The sequence below is a fragment of the Oryzias latipes genome, chromosome 17, assembly GCF_053564925.1.
Source record: "Oryzias latipes strain Hd-rR chromosome 17, Olatipes_Hd-rR_3.1".
Classification (NCBI taxonomy): Eukaryota; Metazoa; Chordata; class Actinopteri; order Beloniformes; family Adrianichthyidae; genus Oryzias; species Oryzias latipes.
In genome coordinates this window covers 31,352,534-31,372,394 of record NC_136253.1, presented here as the reverse complement: position 1 = coordinate 31,372,394, position 19,861 = coordinate 31,352,534, and the positions used below count along the sequence as shown (strand labels likewise).

The 19,861-nt window shown below is 41.7% G+C and overlaps 3 protein-coding genes and 1 long non-coding RNA gene across 5 annotated transcripts; 3 read left to right on the top strand and 1 right to left on the bottom strand.

Moving 5' to 3' along the window:
- The first annotated feature begins 980 nt into the window (after positions 1-980).
- exosc4 (exosome component 4) lies at positions 981-2,874 on the top strand. The gene is made up of 3 exons (XM_004079380.5): positions 981-1,211; positions 1,967-2,173; positions 2,259-2,874. The coding sequence occupies exons 1-3, from the start codon at positions 1,041-1,043 to the stop codon at positions 2,613-2,615; spliced, it is 735 nt and encodes a 244-aa protein (XP_004079428.1). The 5' UTR covers positions 981-1,040; the 3' UTR covers positions 2,616-2,874.
- Positions 2,875-3,377: 503 nt separating this feature from the next.
- Positions 3,378-8,825, top strand: gpaa1 (glycosylphosphatidylinositol anchor attachment 1). Of its 2 annotated transcripts, none has more exons than XM_023965218.2 (13): positions 3,378-3,511; positions 4,707-4,811; positions 4,892-5,071; positions 5,167-5,278; positions 5,394-5,541; positions 6,042-6,143; positions 6,337-6,533; positions 6,614-6,810; positions 6,896-7,049; positions 7,388-7,459; positions 7,535-7,728; positions 7,919-8,089; positions 8,173-8,825. In XM_023965218.2, exons 2-13 carry the CDS (start codon positions 4,738-4,740, stop codon positions 8,414-8,416), a joined length of 1,845 nt encoding a protein of 614 aa, XP_023820986.1. In that variant the 5' UTR covers positions 3,378-3,511; positions 4,707-4,737; the 3' UTR covers positions 8,417-8,825. The 2 variants fall into 2 exon arrangements, with proteins under 2 accessions (XP_023820986.1, XP_078790150.1); XM_078934024.1 differs by having other exon boundaries at positions 3,387-3,511; positions 4,710-4,811.
- A 752-nt stretch (positions 8,826-9,577) lies between these two features.
- sharpin (SHANK-associated RH domain interacting protein) lies at positions 9,578-16,173 on the bottom strand. The gene is made up of 9 exons (XM_023965329.2): positions 15,681-16,173; positions 13,210-13,384; positions 12,214-12,303; positions 11,996-12,137; positions 11,822-11,912; positions 11,463-11,748; positions 10,586-10,677; positions 10,352-10,459; positions 9,578-10,274 (listed from the first exon to the last, which is right to left on the bottom strand). Exons 1-9 carry the CDS (start codon positions 15,948-15,950, stop codon positions 10,224-10,226), a joined length of 1,305 nt encoding a protein of 434 aa, XP_023821097.1. The 5' UTR covers positions 15,951-16,173; the 3' UTR covers positions 9,578-10,223.
- Positions 15,268-16,112, top strand: LOC111949078 (uncharacterized). Its single transcript, XR_002875106.2, has 2 exons — positions 15,268-15,409; positions 15,493-16,112. It is a non-coding gene; the product is annotated as an uncharacterized LOC111949078 (long non-coding RNA).
- Positions 16,174-19,861: the final 3,688 nt, after the last annotated feature.

Genomic DNA, 19,861 nt, shown 5'->3' with positions numbered 1-19,861 from the left:
TGTAAATTATCAAATGCTTTAACACAAATTTTTTTTTAAATATGAAAAAGTGAAAGATGTTGATCTGATTTAAAATGATCACGAACGATTGGCGCTCAAAAATATTAAAATTAAACTAGAAAAATAAATGACAATAGAATTGAATCCTTTTTAACATCAGAAATGAAAATATATCTTCTGTATAATTTACAAAAATGCTAAAACATTTTATTTAAAAAGATTAACACTGGATTTACTTTTTAAAATTTGAAAACCAAGATGTTTTGGAAAAATAAATATACTTTGACTTGGGTTCTGATTTCAGACAGAAGATAAAACAAACTGCAGCGCCTGTAAAACTTGTCAAGATGTCAGGGGCAAAAATTAATAAAATAAAAGAAAATGAGAAAATCTGCAGGTGTCCTTTAAAGAATTCTTATAGTAATTTCAGAAAATGTTGCTGTACTCTAATATCAAAATTCTATATTTAAAGACAGTATTTTAAAATTGACATTCCCAAGAAAAAACAATAGTTATTAAAATCATGATTAATCTTTATCAGATTATGTCAATACTCTGACATTAAATGAAGTGTTTATTGTGTTGAAAATATTTATAAATCTGAATTCCTAAAACTTAAAATGCTTAAAGTCTTATTTTATCTTGTAATTTTAAATTAAAAATCGGAGTCGTGAGATTAAAGTCAGAATTCTTAAATGTAAAAACTGCATGCCGTGTGTAATTTCTCAGCTCCTGATTTTAATTTATTTTATTAATTAGTTTTGACTCGCGTACTAGTAGTTCCGCATTTATCTACTTCTTTTGTTCTGACGTATCAGTTAGATTTAAAAATAATATAAAATAAGAAAAAAGGCTTTCTAAATGTTTCGTTAGGCTACTTTTCCAGTAAGAAGTTGTTACTAAACCATCTAAGTAAAATAAATATGGAAATCTTTTTTGCGACACTTTCTTCCGACGTTGCTGTAACTGCTCGAAGAGGATGATGGTTAATGTAGTACATCAGTAGACACGTGTGTTGTCGTGTAGTTAAGCTAGGGAAAATGGCGGGTCTGGAGCTGCTGTCTGATCAAGGATACCGGTTGGATGGAAGAAAAGCTACCGAGCTGCGCAAAGTCCAGGCCCGCATGGGGGTGTTCGCTCAGGCCGACGGTTCCGCGTATCTGGAGCAAGGAAACACCAAAGCTCTGGCGGTGGTTTACGGCCCGCATGAAGTGAGTGGCGCGCGCGCGTGGAGAAGTGACGTAAAAACAACACCACCAGTCTGTTCATGGCAGCCAAAGAAACGGTGCAAACTGCGTTTAATGAAGGATTAAGATATTTCTATGTAATGTGTCAGATTTAAAGGGATATTTTACATTAATGTAATGATTTTAGTATAATACGTTTCCTTCAAAGCATTTTATTGTATCAGTAACACAAAATGTTTACTTATCTGGCTCGGTCACACAGTACTTACTAACAACTGCATTCAAGAGTTTTTGAACTTGTTATGCTATTCTGAGGTAAACTTACTGCTTTTGAATCTTTGACTTGCTGAGAAATCCAAGTTAATTTGAGGATTTGTTGGTTAATTTATTCATTTACCAAAAGTATTCCAAGCCCCAAATATAACAGCCCCTTACCATGACACCATTACCACCATGTTTGACTGTTTGTGCAATGTTTTACACTAGAGTGATGCGAGGCACATCACCCAAAATGTTTCACGGTTATCTTTTCTGTCCTGAAAGTCTTTCCTAAATCTTGTAGAACATCGATATTTCTGATGGAAAACCTGAGATGTTGTTTTTGCTCATCTGTGCCGTTGACCTCAAACTCTCCCATGTCTGGCGTTTTTATTGTCTGGTTTACCTCTGATGATGGATTAAAAAGCTGTTTTACTCAAAGGACAGATGTATGCCGCCCTGTGAAAAATGTCAGACCTTTTTTATGGTTCTCCTATGCTTACTTCCTGTTTCCCATTCAGATTCGAGGTGCTCGTAGTCGGGCTCTTCATGACAGAGCCATTATCAACTGCCAGTACAGCATGGCCACCTTCAGCACGGCGGAGAGGAAGAGGAGACCGCACGGAGACCGCAAGTCCACAGAAATGAGCCTTCACCTCAAGCAAACGTTTGAAGCTGCCGTGCTGACCCAGCTCTACCCACGCTCCCAGATAGACATCTATGTCAAGGTTGGCCTTAGATTTATAGTATACTGCGCTCTACTTCATAGCATCTGTTTTCGTCATTGTTTTAAGAACGTTTTCATCATTCAAGATTCTTCAGTCCGACGGGGGGAACTACAGCGTTTGTGTGAACGCCGCCACACTGGCAGTGATCGACGCAGGGATACCGATGAGGGACTATGTGTGCGCCTGCACAGTGGGCTTCGTGGATGAAACCTCTCTTGCCGATCTTTGCTACGCAGAGGAGAGCGGAGGAGTGAGCTCTCTGGCTTTGGCGCTTCTGCCCCGCGGAGGGCAGATCGCTCTGGTCCAGATGGATGCCAGACTGCATCAGGATCACCTCGACACTCTGATTGAGGCGGCAATGACCGCTTGTAAAGGTGTGAGCAAAGTCCTGGACCAGGTGGTCAGGCAACATCTCCAAGAAGGTTCTACGCTCAGAGAATAATGGTGAAGGAAAGAGTAAACAAATGGTTTCCTGGGATCAACACTTATTTTGTCGTCATTCTTAACATTTTATTAAGTATATTTGTGCATAAAGAATAAATGTGAATGTATATCGTTTCTTTGTATTTGCATTTGTTTTATTAGCTGAAAACTGACCTGTTTTTGATGCAAAAATCAATGTGATCAACTGAAACAGCAACATCAGCATTTTATATATAAACAGATAATAAAGCTTTGTTTTCAGACTGATACAATAAGAACCTTTATTTTAAACCACACATCCGTAAGAGTAAACAATTTGTGAAAAATTAGATAATTCTTATATCCAATTTATTTAGCTGTGTTGATATCTTACAAATTTTCACCAAAACAATACTTTTTATTCCTGAATGAAATGCTCTGTTCATGTGTTTAGTCTTTTTTTTTTAGATTAATTTTCTTTGATTTGTTTTGCAGACAGGCTATTCTGCTTTTGCTTTTGTTTGTTGTAAAAGTAATTTTTATGTCACAATACAATACATGTTTTGTAAGAGTTTCAGTCCGTTGAGGCTGAATAATCTATCATTTTCTTTACCTGCTGAAACAAAATTGGTATTAATGTAACTTACTTTTTAAAGTAACTTTTCTTACATAAATCTTTATTAGAATTATTGCATATTAAAGTACATTTTCACTGATTATTACAAAAAGATGCGTGACTAAGTTTAAATAATCACATTTTACACCACCTCTGGAATATTTTGATAAATAGAGATGTATTTCATTTTTGACCGGATATGCATTTTTCAGACCGGAAGTTGGTCCACAGAATTAACGTTCCCGCGGGAACAAGGAAACAAAATACTTCAGCAGCCCTGGTGTGGAAGCGTCGCCTCTGCAAGTGTGACTAGGTTTGAGGTACATTTTTTTACGTCTTAAATATATCACATTTATAAACAACGTTTACACTTTTGACGGATGGTATATATTTTTAAATACTAACGATGCTGTTCTGTCGAAGCTAGCAGCATTAAGCTAACCATCATTCATGAAGTTGAATGAAACGACGAGAGTCAGAAGACATTATGTTAATATTTGTAGTTATAATTATTTTTATCACGACCACACCAGCTAAAAAAAAGTCTAAATGATTCTAAAACGGTTGTATTTTTCTCTGCGTGGTGGTACAAGCTCATGGATTCGTCCAAAAATCAGTGCAGGAGTTAGTGAGAGTGAATCCCAACATGCTCCTCTGTCTAAAGTAGCTTTCTTCAATGTCTGGTTCCGAGCTAAAAGTGACGTCTAATGAAATATGACTGAAGGGCTGTTTCTCCTATAGGAAAAAACAGTAATAGTTAAGTTAGAAATCATCATCATAAAGTCATATCAGATTTCAGATTAAGACCACAACTAAATAATATCTACATAATCAATCAAATATTGAGATTCGGAGATCCCATGTCCAGATTTTAGAGTTTTCATTTCGTGCAGGCTGGATGACTGAAACATGCTCCTCTTGAAAAATAAGTAAAGACAACAAAGCTGCAGCTCATTCAGAACTTTGCTGTCAGAGCCAGGAGAACCGACCACATCACTGCGGTTCTCAGGTTTTTATGCTGGCTAAAAGTCAGAAAAAGGAATGGATTTCGATTTATAGCCTCTGCTACTGCCTAACTATGTAGCCACAGAGGCAGCCCAACGGGTCCCCCTGTCACTGTCCCTAGCCTGGTTAAATATAGGTTGTGTCGCGTAAAAATCCGCCCAAACCACCTCTGTGAAAACAGCACAAGCTGTTTTGCTGTGGCGACCCTTGAAGAAATTTGCTGAAAGGTGAACAAAACTGTATGTATAGCCACTTAAACACCTATCAGATCTATTTATTGTCAAATACGCAATAATTGTTAACATGTGGCACAGATGAAATGAATATAATTTGGGATTTTAACTTATTATTTTGATTCTTGAATCTTCCCTGTATTATCAAAGCTCTTGCATTTCTTGAAACCCTTTGAACGGCCTTTGTGTTCATCATTTGAGAGCTCTTCATTTGCATTATCAAGGTCTGGAGGTCTGTCTGTTAGTGGTCTGTACCTTTTCTGCCTTCTGGTTCCAGTAGATCCACATATCCAGGATAACGAGACGACATGGGGCTGCTGTCTGACCCCAATAGAAGGCAGGCTTTGATCAAACTGCTGACCCGCCTCAATGCTCCAATCTGGTGAGTTGTGTTATTTTTCCATTGCTCCTCTCATACTGAGTGTTAGAATGTTTTAAATTCTCCACGCCTGTCCTCGTCAGCTTCGTCTGCTACTTTGCGGGTGTTGCTTGGTTCATGGGTCTGGCGTTTGAGCCGTTCACCCTGCGGACCTACATGTCAGAGAACGCCATGGGATCCACCATGGTGGAGGAGCGCTTCCCTGCAGGCGAGAGAGCGCTGGCTACAGGCCGAGAGTTTGCTGCTCACAAGAAGAAAGTCGGGTAAAATGATTGTATCAATACAGAAATGAGTTTTTTTCCCCCTACAAAATCTCCCCTTAAGCTTAACTAAGCTGTTCCTCTTGGCTTCTCGTCAGTGGGATGCCGGTGGACTGGCTGGTGAAAACCATGCAGGCTCGAGGGCTGGAGGTTTTCACGCAGAGCTTCTCTCGCACGCTGCCTTTTCCCGATGAAAACACTGAAAGATACGTACGTTTCTGTTGAATTTATGTTTAAATCTTCCAGTTTGGTTGTGTTTTTAGTGTTCAGATGACAACATACCCATTTTCTGAGTATATATGTCTTTTTTTTTTCTTCCTTGCAGGTTGTAAAAGGTACAAATGTTTATGGGATTCTCCGAGCACCTCGAGCTCCGCGGACCGAAGCGCTGGTGCTCAGTGCTCCCTGCACTCCAGGTGATAACAACAACCAGGCTGTGGGACTGCTGCTCGGTTTGGCCCATTACTTCCGGAGTGAGTACTTCATCGACACAGATCAGACGAAAGAGTCGCTCTTTTTTGTCTAAATCAGTGTTTTTCAACCTTTTTGAGCCAAGGCACACTTTATTCTGGACAAAAATCCCGCAGCACACCAGCATCCAAAAATGAAAAAAGGAGAAACATATATAGATGTACAGTCCCTCTGCAATCTCGCATGCATTTTTGTGATATGTGTGGCAGAAAAAGCTGGAAGTTGCTGCTGTTTTTTTCTAAAAGATGTAATAAAAGTTAAGTTAGCTTTCAGTAATAATTTTCAACTAAATTATTTGACATTTTTCCCTGGTAGTTGTTTTTTCCTCCAGTCTATTAACATGCAATTTTATGTAACCTAACATAAAACCTATCCTGGAGATGGTAAATGTTTTTAGATGAGTGAATGGGTAATTTCCCACGGCACACTGGTTGAAAAACTCTGGTCTAAATGACCTCCATCTGAGATGAAACTTCTCAATAATTTCTCCTCTTTCTAACAGATCAGGTTTACTGGGCCAAAGATATCATCTTTCTGGTGAATGAGCATGATCTGATTGGGATGCAGGCCTGGCTGGAGGGATACCATCACACCAATGTCACAGGTGAGCGCTATCTATAAAGTAACTTCAGTAGTGCTTTCATGACGCTCAGGATGCCTTACAGGCCCCAAATGCAACACAAAAATAGAAAATTAAATGAACTGTTTAACATAATTGTGCCGCCTTCTCGCTGACCTGTGTTTCAAACAGCAAGGCTTTAGGTCTCATAGAAGTTCTTGTTGATTTGTCGGCGTAGGCATGGACTGGTCTCCCCTGCAGGGGCGCGGTGGTTCGATCCAGGCCGCCCTGTCTTTAGAGCTCAGCAGTGACGTGGTCACCAGCTTGGACATCGTTCTGGAGGGTCTCAACGGGCAGCTCCCTAACCTGGACTTGGCAAACCTCTTCTATGCCTTCTGTCAAAAGATTGGAGTCCTGTGCACGATCCAAGGGAAGGTAAGGCCGGTTCCTCTAGGAGGAGCATGTCCCTCCTCACTGATGTTTGGAGGGAAGCTGAGAATTTCTTATGTCTGCAGCTGCAGAGGAACGACTGGGACAGTGCGTCGGGGTACAACCACGCGGTGCAGACCATGATGCTGATGGTGATGAAGCAGGCCAGCGGGCGGCCCTGGGGCGACCACGGCCTGTTCCTGCGCTACCACATCGAAGCCGCCACCGTTAAGGGCGTCAACAGCTTCCGTCACTACAAAACCGACGCCACCACCATCGGCAGGTGGGCGCAGGGCTGAAATTACAATGAGTTGAATGCTTATTCACCAATAACTGCAGGAATGCAGACTGACTGTTTTCTGTTTTAGGTTGCTGGAAGGAATGTACCGGAAACTGAACAACCTTCTGGAGCGGCTGCACCAGTCCTACTTCTTCTACCTTTTACCTTCACTGTCTCACTTCGTCTCCATCGGATACTACATGCCGGCCTTCGGCCTCCTCGCCGTCATCCTGCTGCTTCGAGTATCCTTCCTCCATGCTGTAAAGACGTTTTTATGAGATCCAATCAGGATCAACTCAAAGTGAATGAAGAACCAGATTGTAAATGTGAAAACAATTTTAAACTCGAGGGGTGCACATTTCTCAATGTTTCTTTAAAGTTTGCCATGTGTCCGTGTTTAAAACTGTTTTTCAAAGAAGTTTTTCCAGATCGATGATCTAGTTTTTCCTTCACTTTAAGCTGACTCTGATGGACCCCAAACATCCAGCTTTAAATAAAAAGCATAGCTAAAAACTGGATGACTGATCGATATAAAGAAAAAGAAAAACATCTTTGAAGTTCCTCCCTAACTGTGACTCAGGCTTTAGATCTGTGGGTTCAGCTTTCGGCTCAGCCGTCTAGAACCGAGGATGGGGTGGCTGGTACTGAACAGGTGACATTTAAAGAAAAAAAAACTGTTCTATGGAGAATTTTCCTTTTTATTTGAGCGGTCTTCTCCCTGTAACAGTCCAATCCTGGAGTTTTGTCGGTCCTGACTCCTCTGGTCATCAGCCACCTCACCGGGGCGGCTCTCTACATGCTGCCCGTCCGTTTCCAGGAGGTCGCCGTTGAGCATTTCCCCGTCTCAGAGACGGAAGCGGTCGTCCTGACAGCAATTGCCGTCTACACAGCAGGACTGGCGTTGCCTCATAACACACACAGGTACCCAGATGCTGTTACTCTTCATCTTGTCTCACTTTAACTGCCTCCTCTTGCCATTTGTCTTATAGCCAAACAGATTTGATAAAAGTCTGACTATATGGACAGACGAGGAGAAAGTCTGTGTTTTTGTGGAACCGATGATCTTCAGTCTGCAGCAGAGTGACCTGCGGGTCCTGTGCTTTTCTTTCAGACTGCTGTCAGGCGAGGGGACGGAGATGGGATGGAGAGTTCTCAAGCTGGTGGCTTTGTTGTACCTGGCTGTGCTGCTAGGCTGCACTGCCGTCATCAACTTCTCCCTCGGCTTCATCCTGGCGCTGACTTTGGTTCCTGCAGCTGCTTACGTCACTCCCCACGTACCCAAGTAAAACACCTGCACTGAAATCTCAGCTTTTACCTTTTGTCCTGAAGTAACTAACATTCCTGTCTTGTGTTTTTCTCCCTCAGAGCTCTGTCAGCTTTCTTCTTGGTGGCCCTCAGCCCCGCTTGCACACTCCTCTTCTCAGTCTTTTTCTTTCAAGAGCTGCAGGAAATGCCGGTTAGCTTCCAGGACGGCTGGTTGCTGTACCTGTCAGTCATAGCGCAGGGAATGCTGGACCACTATCTGTACGGATCTCTGGTGTTCCCGCTCGTCGCCTTGTTAGTGTATCCCTGCTGGCTGCTTTTCTGGAACATCCTCTTCTGGAAGTAGCACGTGGGGAAACTTTCAGAATAAAAGTTTGATCAGAGGGAACCTGAGGTTCCTCTGTACTAAAGCAACGTGAGGAACTAGTATTAAATCAACTGGATACCGAAGAACTGCTCTTCAAAGATTTTGTCATTTTTGAGCTGATAGTTTTTAATTTGAAAAAAGAAAACTGTATATTTTATGCTATTTTGGGTTTTTCCTGTGAAGCTTGAGGCCTTTGGGATTTTTACTTTGTGATGCAATATGAATGCTTTTTTTTTGTCTTTACGCAACTGTAATATTAGGTCTCCAGCTGTTTGTTTGACTCCTTTAACATCAGCTCTCCAACTGTTTTTATACTTGTTTTGATAAATTTCTTTTAAAAGGTGTTTGTTATATTTATTACTTCCTGAATAAAAGACTAAAAGTTGGATTTTATTTGGTCATTCCTTTAGATTTTACAGCAGGGGTCTAAAACATGAACGGGAAAAAAAAATGTAATTTAGGAAATTATGGTCGTTTTCTGGATCCTGTTACAGGTTTACAGTTCCTGTAACCCTTGTGCTATCCTAGGCACTTTAACATTGGGAGTTGGGTCATCAAGACCCACTAGACAGTGCTCTGAACCTTTTTTCTTCCAATGATTTGTGATCTTCACTGGTGTCCATGGATTACATGAAATCTTTCCACCTTTATCCACCTTTGTCATGGTAGGGAGAACACGTCAATGGAAGGGTGGGGTCATCTAAGATATCAAGATTAAAAATTGATCAAAAGAGGATCGGAGTGGGACTTTAAATGTACATTAAAAAAAATTCAAAATGGAAATTTGGGTCTGCAAGAGTTTCAAAAGTGACTTTTGTGGGGGAGTAAAACATGAAACAAAATGCTGACGAGGTGGTGCTTTCCAAAAGATTACCTTCAGTTATTTCAATCTTTGGCTTTGCGTAACACATGTGTGCTCCGTGGTCAAAACGTTGGAGAGTGTTACGACCCTAAAGACGTTTTACTTTTTCTGTACAAAAACATGAACTATTAGAACTGCTCTGTGCGTAAATGTATTTACTGTCCTGAATGCTGCTGAACACTCGCGCCTTTGCATCGCTCTCTAAAAGGAAATGTATTCATGGGAAGTTCAAATGCCTTTGAAGGACGATAAAAGCCGTTGAAATGAAAGAACAGACAGACTTTCCTCCCTTTATAGTCCAGCCATGCCCTAAAAACAGATCGTTTCTGCTCGCTCAGCGGAAACTATGCACTCCTGCTGCTGAAATGTACAACAAATGCTCACAGCATTTGGTAAAAATAATACACCAAGAACAAAATAAGTACATTTAAAAAAATTAAAAGCACTTGACAATCGTGTAAACGAGACATAACTTCAACCTTCAAACCTTCAGAGTTCCCTTAGCACCGACAACACCGCCGACATGAAGGCTTTCCTCTTCCTTCACAGGTGGCTGATGCTCGGAAACGGCATCTTTTCTTCTTCCTCTGCTTCAAATAAATATGTTTGTGTTGGATCAGAAACACCACGCAAGATAAACAGCAAGAGGGTCTGGCTGAATGCACATGTGCACGTCATGGTCACGCCGTCCACATGAATGGAGAAAGCTCTGCGTTGTCTGAGCCCGGACCGGAGCGGCTCTGCGTCATGCTGCAGGGCGGCGCTGGGCCTCAGCGGCCGTCACAGGGGCCTCGGCGCCCCTGACCTTCTGCGTGGGGGTATTTAGTCAGCACGTGTGTGGCAGAGTCGGCTTTCTCGCTCCGAGGGCGCGCATGGAAGTGTGTTAAGTGAGCCGAATGAAGTCCAGACCATGAGGATGTGCAGTCAGCTGCTGCTGAAACCCGACTCTCCGCGATCTTCCCGCTTCACCTTTTCCTTTAGGAGAGATGGAAGAAACGGCGTTAAGAGAGCGGCACCACGAGCAGGCCCTCCCGCAGGAGCCTCGTTGGTACCTGCTGGACGCCGCTGTGCGCATCAGGCCTGGCTGTAGCGCAAATCTCACATCCGGGACGAGACGGTTTGTTGATAAAAGTGCATGAAGGACACGCCCACTCTGTCAGCTGTGAGAGGTGAGAGGACATGGTCACCAAATAGCTCTCCCATAAAAACTCAGATACAACGACACGTGTGCTGTCTGAAGACTGAAGGACAAGGAGAAGAACTGGATGTTCAAAAGCTGAAGTTACCTGTGTTTTACTGGCTCTGTTGCTGTGATCGTTGAGCTGAAGTTTCTCAATGCTGGGGACATCTTTGACATCTGCCGATCTATCACAGGTACCTTCAAAACCAGGTTAACGCAACATTAAAGAGGTTTCACAACTCAAATGAAAAGCGTTAAAGCATTTTCAAAGAAAAGTACCCCCCCCCCCCTTTTCCAGGGGGTTGCATTTAAAAAAAAAACTGATGGACAAAAACCGTGAAGTCGTCTTTTTTATATTTTTCATGTATTCAGGACGTTTTATGGCTACGAGTCCCTCACTACTCCCTTTATACACTCTTCTTAGACAGACATTAACATTTCCACACTTTTCTATCTTGTTTAAACTCTCAAAGTTCAAATCTTTAAAGAAAAATAATTCGTGTTATAGAATGAAAAACAAAGATCTGATCCCAATTGATGTAGATTTGGCAAAATGAACGCATTCTGTATAAGAGACGCTACACGGAGGAGACTGACTGTAAACAGCCAATCAGCATGCAGAACATAATGCACTTACAAAAAAGTAGGGATGTACAGGCCTAGTTTTAATGAAAACATTTACAGATAGTTGTTTGTGATTTTTGCGAATTTTTATTTTCATTTTTATTTTATTTTGAAAATCCTTTTACTCACTTTCCAAATCTCTTCCTCCTAACGACGCATAATGATGCATCTTGAATAGCTTTTTAAAGCTTCAACCGTCACGGGTCACATGACACATTAATTTAAAGCAACAGTTTGGCAATAAAACAGTAAGGATGAGCATAAAAAGTAAAAAAAAAAAAAAAAAGATAAAAATCTTGAAAATTGAAATGTAAAAGTAAATGGATGTGACGGTGGCCCCGTGTGGCGTTTGAACTCACTTTGGCTGTTCTGGGAAAGCTTTGAGGGCAGCGTGCTGTACCCCCTCCAGTCCTGGGAGGCGTGGCCGTTTCCCGGCGGGAGCGGCGGGGTGAGGAGAGCGCTCTCCAGGTCCTGCTGAAACAGCAGACGCGTGATGCGCGCTTGGCGGGCGGAGATCAGGTAAAGGTAAGCCGTGTCGCCGTCCTTCTGCACGCCGTAGGAGGCCAGCGAGCGCGGGTCGGTGCACAAACACTGACCGATCACCCAGCGCTGCACGCGGGGGTGGAACCCGTACTCCAGAAACACCTGAAAAGACCACGATAGAGGATGAAATAGCACCAGGAGGCGGGAGGGTTTTCATTTGCTATGGTTTTCAGACCTGTTGCTTCAGCGCAGCCACGGTCATGTAAGGAAAAACCTTGACTGTGACACAGCAGGACGACGACACGTCCTCCACCACCACAGATAAGCTGGAACACAGACACGCTGAATGAGTGGAGGAGGAGGAGGACTCGCTCTGACCCTCCATGGAGGCTCTCCAGCCTTCTCTCACCTGAGTTCTCCATCGGCGTAGTTCTTTTGGGACACCTGTATGGTCAGCACCGCTTTCTGGCGAGCCAGCGAGGATGCGTGCTGCGAGGCTGCGTGAGTGTCGCCCGCCTCGATGGCCCTGGCCAGCTCCAAACACAGCTCCTCTGGGGGGGGGCACAAACAGGTTAGCGACCGTGCGGTTCCGTTACAGAACGCACAGGAGAGCGCCGGGATACGAACCACAGAGCGGCAGCGAGGCCGAACTCCACGGCTCCTCTACCGCAGGGTCGCTCGATTTGCTGTCCGACTCAACCGTGTTCATGTTTGCAACTGTTGGAAAAGGAAAAAACAAACATTCATATGAGGACAAAGACTTCGCATAAGTAAGAGCTTTATGGAGAACTAGTAAAAGGCCAAATCATAACAGATACATTTACTTTTTAGGTTTTAGCTTCAATCTTAGGTTTCTGAAGAATCTCATGCATTCAGGACGCTTCAGAAGCAAATAAAAGTTTTAATTAAATCCACCAAGAGCATTGTATAGCCCTCCCCCTGCCTTCGCAGCCCCCCCCCCCTTTGACCCGCCCTCACTGACTGAGCGGCTGCTGCGCTCCCTTCACTTGCCCTTCACTTGCCCTTCTGCCATCCTGCTTAGAGCTACGGTTGACAAATTCATTGAAAAAAATAAATAAAGCTTTTTAAAAATGGCGGCTTTTCTGTTGGTTTTATCTCCATAGCAACCATTGTCTTTTTTGGTCACCTGGGGGGGACGAATATGTCTACGTAATTTTTAGAAGCATAGGTAATAGTAAACTTTTGGATTCCCTTAGCAACAGAGCTTTTTTCTAATATAGTCATGTCGTATGTTATATTGTTTTCTTCAGCTTGAGCTGAATATATACAATATACTGGTAAAAGAAAAAAAAATTGAAGCATCAGGGCAACGCCACTTTTGCTTACGCCATTCAAAATCTACAACCTATAGTTCCCCCCCCCCCCCCCCAATGATGTTCGAGGAGTTATGAGGCGATGACCAAAATTCCTAGAAAGTTCCATTTGACGGTTGTCCTAATTTATGAATTTTGTGGTTTCTTTAAGGCGAAACATCTTTAACTTCAAAATCTAAGTCCAGATGACTTTTTTAATTTTTTTTTAACCTTTCCTGCTGCCTTTAACTTAAAGCTCACAAATTCCCCAAACGCCTCGCCATTGGGCCTTTGACGGATCCAAACCGACCTCTGTGGGCCTCCCTCAGAGACGACATCACAACGGTGGCCCACTCCTCAGCCTCTCGGTCGCAGCGGAAGTTGAAGCGGATGCAGTCGTGCGGCGGAGAGGCAAGGCGCATCTCGTGGCAGCGAGACGACTTGACCTCGTATTGCACCCAGCGCAAGTCGAACTCTGCTATGAACTGAGGGCCAAAAGCAAACAGAGGGAGCGTGAACTTTTCTGAGAGCCAAAGGACAAAAAAGCTTCACCAAGATGACAGAAGATGGATCAAAACTGACCATATTTAAAGTCTCTGCAATCAAATATGTCCAAATGAAACCTAAAGAGGTCAGATGACCGTATGAAGTGTGTATTTTTATTCTATTTGCCTTTGTTTCATTTTAAAAAAGCGTCCAAACTCCACATGCTGTGCAAACGTTATGGTACTGAAGGTAGAAAAGCAGGTTTATCAATCCTATGACTTGATTGTTCAGGGAACAGATTTGCACAAAAACGATCAAAGTAAAAGTTTGTACATGAACAAACTATGTGGGGAAAACAGCTTTAAACTTTTTACAGTGATTCCTGTTTGTTTCCTTAATCTAAACTCTGAGGAATTCCCTAAAATACAAAATCAGACTTTGACCTCTGGGGAAAAACAACTGTTGCGTTCAGAAAATAAAGAAATCTGAGGTCTTTTAAGAAGTTTTTGGAGTGTTTTTCTGCTGGTAGGTATGATCATTTTTTTTCCTGTCGTTTGAGATCCTTTTAAAATTTGTGATAAATTTAAAGAGACTTTTCAGACATTTTCCCCTCAATCCCCCAGTTGGATTTATAAAAACATTCTCCCTTTTTTTTTTTTTAGATTTGTTGGTAACATTTTAAAATCATTTTTATTTTTTGCTGCTTTTTTTGGTTGTTTGTTTTTATTTTTTTGCAAAGCCTTTTTTTGTTGTATATGAAAAATGATCACATTTTTTATGCTATAAGCCTACATAATAATAAAAAAAACAGACCAAAAAAACAATAATCATGGGTTTAGTCTGGATGAGGCAATTTCTTCTATGTTTACATTTTAGATCATATTAGTTCAAAGTTAAAGCGCCGGTAGTCGAACCCCCAACCCAACCTCTTAATGCTGAGTGTCAAGCAGGGAGCCTTTGGTGTGACGTCTAGCCACGAGTCCATGAAAGGTCTTGGAATCAACCCCTTAACTTTAAAATCCCACTCTGATGGATTTTTGGTTTGTTTTCAAAGTGGTCTTCTAATTAAGATTATTTTCAGTTCTCTAGAACATAATTGATATAATAAATTCTTGTGGTGCGGAGAAAGCTTGCACTCATTTCCCATAATCCCTTTCTTTACACTCTTCTGCTAGCCTACAGCCCCAACCCAACATTAGCGGTGCAACAAAAACGGCGAGCAACATTGGAGCGTCCAGCCATACGGTTTAGATCCAGATTCCCGAAAATGTGCTTGTCTGCAAGTGTTTTCATCGGAATGGAGCCGGTTAAAGTTTGTATGCAACAACCACAATTTATCAACGGCATTTTTTCATCTGCTCCTGATTTCCAGCGATTTGAACAAAGAAATAATAAGCTTAATTTTCTGTATATATTTCCATCATCAGAAAAATGCTTTAAAGACACAATTTTCTTTGGAGATGGTCTGTGTAAATTGTACCTCTGGTGGCTTGAAGCATTTTTTTAAAAATATCTTAACCAGATAAACTAAACCAAACCAAACAGAACTGTTCATCTGTTTTAAAAATCAACTATTTTGATTTGATTTGTAAGATTCTCTGCACTTGAAGCTGGAATCTAACTTGGAAACTTTCACTCCTTTCTTTTCATCTGGATTCAAACTCAACATCTAAACAGGAAAAGGTTTGGATTTGTCAAACTGCCCTGAGGAAACATCAGGAACCGAAACTGAAGTTGCCTTATATTTCTGCAGACTGATCACATCAAATGATCTTAAAACCTTTTTTTCCCCCAGTTTAGATCCCATTTGATCCGTGATTTATGGTGATCCAGGTCACCCCCCCCCCCCCCCCCACACACACACACACACACCCCACACACACACACACAAAATGAAGCCTTTTTGCTCTGATTTCAAGCAGCTTTTGGTCAGACTGGAGCCCAGGATGCTCCTCCAGAATGACAGGAACTTCAGCTTGTTTTGAAGAGATGTCGCAGGTTTGGAAAGGAAACCGTCTCTGCAGGTCTGGAGTTTCGGTCACAGCAGCTTCTCGTGACAAAGATGAAAATGAAACTAAACTCTTTTGTTATGATTTATGTTTCACAGCGATCAGAAGCTGAATTAACCCCACATGTGGAGTGAACTCGCGCCTGCGGCTGAAACTCGGGGGAAAGGTCGGTCCAGGGATCCGCTGGGGTCCAATCCCTTCAACCCAAAGGTTCCCGAAGCCTCCTCGGAACCAGAACACACGGCATCACTGATCTAAACATTGGTGTGCAGATGCTGAGCCTCACCACACTGCGGTTTCCGCTCGTATCCCTCAGAGCCAGTCGGAACTCTCCGGCTCGGCTCGGGTCCATGCTGAGCTGCAGGCGCAGAGCCTCGCTTCCCGCTCCGGGGAGGCACAAGGGTCGGATCCCGGAATGGGACACCGAAACGCGGACCGACATGAGAACCGTGGTGCAGCAGGCGGTCAGCGGAGGCCCGCTGCACACAGGAGCCTTCTGGGAGGACGAGGCAGAGATTGGGGCTGGAGGCGCCCAGCCGCCCGAACTAAGAGCCATGGCGCAGACAGCCGAACGGGCTTGGGTGGTTCTGGATTCCTCGGACGTTTGGGTCTATGACGTCTGCCGGTCCTCAAAGGCAGAACATTTGTTTAAGGGAAGGTTGTGTCCTCGCCCCGCTAGTTCGTCCATGTCCGCATAAGCGGAGCTGCACCGGAAAAACACAACAGGACGGGTCCGTCTCTTATTTAGCTCCGGGTAGAAACTGTCGACACAACCATCCTCACTGAGATGTCAACAGCAATAATATGCTAAAATAAAAAGAGTAACAAGAAGAGAAAAAAAATAATTTTAAGACCCACTCGCATGCAAATTGTGTTTTGTGACTGTGACATGTTCTTGTGTTTTTTTATATGATGGAGGACAAATACAAAAAAATAATCTCAAAACTGCACTTTTGAGTATTTATTTTTTCAACTTATTGTGAATCAGGAGCAGATTTTTAAAAAAATGCCATTACGATGTATGTTGTTTTTTTTTTTCCGTCCGAGCTGGAATCTGGCTCCAAACTGTACGGCTGAGTAGCTCAAATATTGTATTTTTGTTGCACTGTTAATGTTAGGTTGGGGATGTGAGGAGTGTGTAGACAAAGAGGTCTCACTTAAAGGTGACAGGAAGGGGAGGCGGGGTTGCTCCATGCCAAAAATCCAGCCCACAACTCAGAGTTGAATTTCTACTGAACTCCTGCCCCACTGCAAAAATGTAGGTTAGACAAAGCAGCACACTTTTTAAACAAAAATTTGAATAGAAACAACATATTCATAATTAATAGACCACTGGCAACACTACGACGCTGAAGTTGGCTTCCGATTCACAGCTTCCGATTCGCGAAGGCACAAAATAAACATTCCGCTGCATTTTTCGCATTAAGATCACCCAAAACCGGGTCCTGTTCAAAAACCGCTGGACCTGGACTGCTCAAACCTGGATAAATTATACATTAGATACTAAAGAACACATTAAATATAGTTTCTGATTTGTGAAACCTTCCTCTGATTTGTGAAAATCTGAAATAGATTGATGTTTATCGCATTTTACGCACTGAGTCCACCTTAGACCAGGTCCTGTTCAAAAACCGCAGGACCTGGACTGCTCAAACCTGGATTAAATAATAATTTAGATAGTAAAGAACACGTTAAACCCAGTTTCTGATTTGTGAAACCTTCCTCTGATTTGTGAAAATGTGAAATAGGTTGATTTTTTATCCCATTTTACACACTTAGTCCACTTCAGACCAGGTCCTGTTCAAAAACCGCAGGACCTGGACTGCTCAAACCTGGATTAAATTATAATTAAGATAGTAAAGAACACTTAAACACAGTTTCTGATTTGTGAAACCTTCCTCTGATTTGTGAAAATCTGAAATAGATTGATTTTTATCGCATTTTACGCACTGAGTCCACCTTAGACCAGGTCCTGTTCAAAAACCGCAGGACCTGGACTGCTCAAACCTGGATTAAATAATAATTTAGATAGTAAAGAACACGTTAAACCCAGTTTCTGATTTGTGAAACCTTCCTCTGATTTGTGAAAATGTGAAATAGGTTGATTTTTTATCCCATTTTACGCACTGAGTCCACCTTAGACCAGGTCCTGTTCAAAAACCGCAGGACCTGGACTGCTCAAACCTGGATTAAATTATACATTAGATACTAAAGAACACATTAAATATAGTTTCTGATTTGTGAAACCTTCCTCTGATTTGTGAAAATCTGAAATAGATTGATGTTTATCGCATTTTACGCACTGAGTCCACCTTAGACCAGGTCCTGTTCAAAAACCGCAGGACCTGGACTGCTCAAACCTGGATTAAATAATAATTTAGATAGTAAAGAACACGTTAAACCCAGTTTCTGATTTGTGAAACCTTCCTCTGATTTGTGAAAATGTGAAATAGGTTGATTTTTTATCGAATTTTACGCACTGAGTCCACCTTAGACCAGGTCCTGTTCAAAAACCGCAGGACCTGGACTGCTCAAACCTGGATTAAATAATAATTTAGATACTAAAGAACACAATAAATGCTGTTTCTGATTTGTGAAACCTTCCTCTGATTTGTGAAAATGTGAAATAAGTTGATTTTTAATCACATTTTACGCACTAAGTCCACTTCAGACCGGGTCCTGTTCAAACACCACTGTGGGAAAAAGTATCATTTCATCGAATTTTATGCAATTTAAGGATAATGGGGACAAGGGAAGGACAACTTTAAGGAAAACACCATAACAGGGACTTTAAAGTAAATCAGAAAACAAACCAAGAAATATTGAACAGAAAAACAAAACTTAAGTCAGTGGTACATGCTAACCATGACCATAACTATTTGTCCAATCTGACATCTGTTTCCCAGTTTCTTTTGTATGTTGAGATTTTGAGACTCAGTGCGTAAAATGCTATAAAAATCAACCTATTTCACATTTTCACAAATCAGAGGAAGGTTTCACAAATCAGAAACTATATTTAATGTGTTCTTTAGTATCTAATGTATAATTTAATCCAGGTTTGAGCAGTCCAGGTCCTGCGGTTTTTGAACAGGACCTGGTCTAAGGTGGACTCAGTGCGTAAAATGGGATAAAAAATCAACCTATTTCACATTTTCACAAATCAGAGGAAGGTTTCACAAATCAGAAACTGGGTTTAACGTGTTCTTTACTATCTAAATTATTATTTAATCCAGGTTTGAGCAGTCCAGGTCCTGCGGTTTTTGAACAGGACCCGGTCTGAAGTGGACTCAGTGCGTAAAATGGGATAAAAATCAACCTATTTGACATTTTCACAAATCAGAGGAAGGTTTCACAAATCAGAAACTGTGTTTATTGTGTTCTTTACTATTTTAATTATAATTTAATCCAGGTTTGAGCAGTCCAGGTCCAGCGGTTTTCGAACAGGACCTAGTCTAAGGTGGACTCTGGGCGTAAAATGCTGTAAAAATCAATCTATTTCAGATTTTCACAAATCAGAGGAAGGTTTCACAAATCAAAAACTATATTTAATGTATTCTTTAGTATCTAATGCATAATTTAATCCAGGTTTGAGCAGTCCAGGTCCTGCGGTTTTGGAACAGGACCTGGTCTAAGGTGGACTCAGTGCGTAAAATGCGATAAAAATCAATCTATTTCAGATTTTCACAAATCAGAGGAAGGTTTCACAAATCAGAAACTGTGTGTAAGTGTTCTTTACTATCTTAATTATAATTTAATCCAGGTTTGAGCAGTCCAGGTCCTGCGGTTTTTGAACAGGACCTGGTCTGAAGTGGACTAAGTGTGTAAAATGGGATAAAAAATCAACCTATTTCACATTTTCACAAATCAGAGGAAGGTTTCACAAATCAGAAACTGGGTTTAACGTGTTCTTTACTATCTAAATTATTATTTAATCCAGGTTTGAGCAGTCCAGGTCCTGCGGTTTTTGAACAGGACCTGGTCTAAGGTGGACTCAGTGCGTAAAATGCGATAAACATCAATCTATTTCAGATTTTCACAAATCAGAGGAAGGTTTCACAAATCAGAAACTATATTTAATGTGTTCTTTAGTATCTAATGTATAATTTAATCCAGGTTTGAGCAGTCCAGGTCCTGCGGTTTTTGAACAGGACCTGGTCTAAGGTGGACTCAGTGCGTAAAATGGGATAAAAAATCAACCTATTTCACATTTTCACAAATCAGAGGAAGGTTTCACAAATCAGAAACTGGGTTTAACGTGTTCTTTACTATCTAAATTATTATTTAATCCAGGTTTGAGCAGTCCAGGTCCTGCGGTTTTTGAACAGGACCTGGTCTAAGGTGGACTCAGTGCGTAAAATTCGATAAACATCAATCTATTTCAGATTTTCACAAATCAGAGGAAGGTTTCACAAATCAGAAACTATATTTAATGTGTTCTTTAGTATCTAATGTATAATTTAATCCAGG

Coding starts and splice junctions, on each gene's coding strand:
- exosc4 (XM_004079380.5), top strand. CDS start 1,041: ATGGCGGGTCTGGAGCTGCTGTCTGATCAAGGATACCGGTTGGATGGA. Junction 1,212..1,966: donor TGGTTTACGGCCCGCATGAA/GTGAGTGGCGCG, acceptor TTTCCCATTCAG/ATTCGAGGTGCTCGTAGTCG. Junction 2,174..2,258: donor AGATAGACATCTATGTCAAG/GTTGGCCTTAGA, acceptor TCATCATTCAAG/ATTCTTCAGTCCGACGGGGG.
- gpaa1 (XM_023965218.2), top strand. CDS start 4,738: ATGGGGCTGCTGTCTGACCCCAATAGAAGGCAGGCTTTGATCAAACTG. Junction 5,542..6,041: donor TTTGGCCCATTACTTCCGGA/GTGAGTACTTCA, acceptor TCTTTCTAACAG/ATCAGGTTTACTGGGCCAAA. Junction 8,090..8,172: donor GTCACTCCCCACGTACCCAA/GTAAAACACCTG, acceptor TTTCTCCCTCAG/AGCTCTGTCAGCTTTCTTCT.
- sharpin (XM_023965329.2), bottom strand. CDS start 15,950: ATGGCTCTTAGTTCGGGCGGCTGGGCGCCTCCAGCCCCAATCTCTGCC. Junction 13,385..15,680: donor CGAGCGGAAACCGCAGTGTG/GTGAGGCTCAGC, acceptor TTTGGCCCTCAG/TTCATAGCAGAGTTCGACTT. Junction 10,275..10,351: donor CGCACAGCGGCGTCCAGCAG/GTACCAACGAGG, acceptor TCTCTCCTAAAG/GAAAAGGTGAAGCGGGAAGA.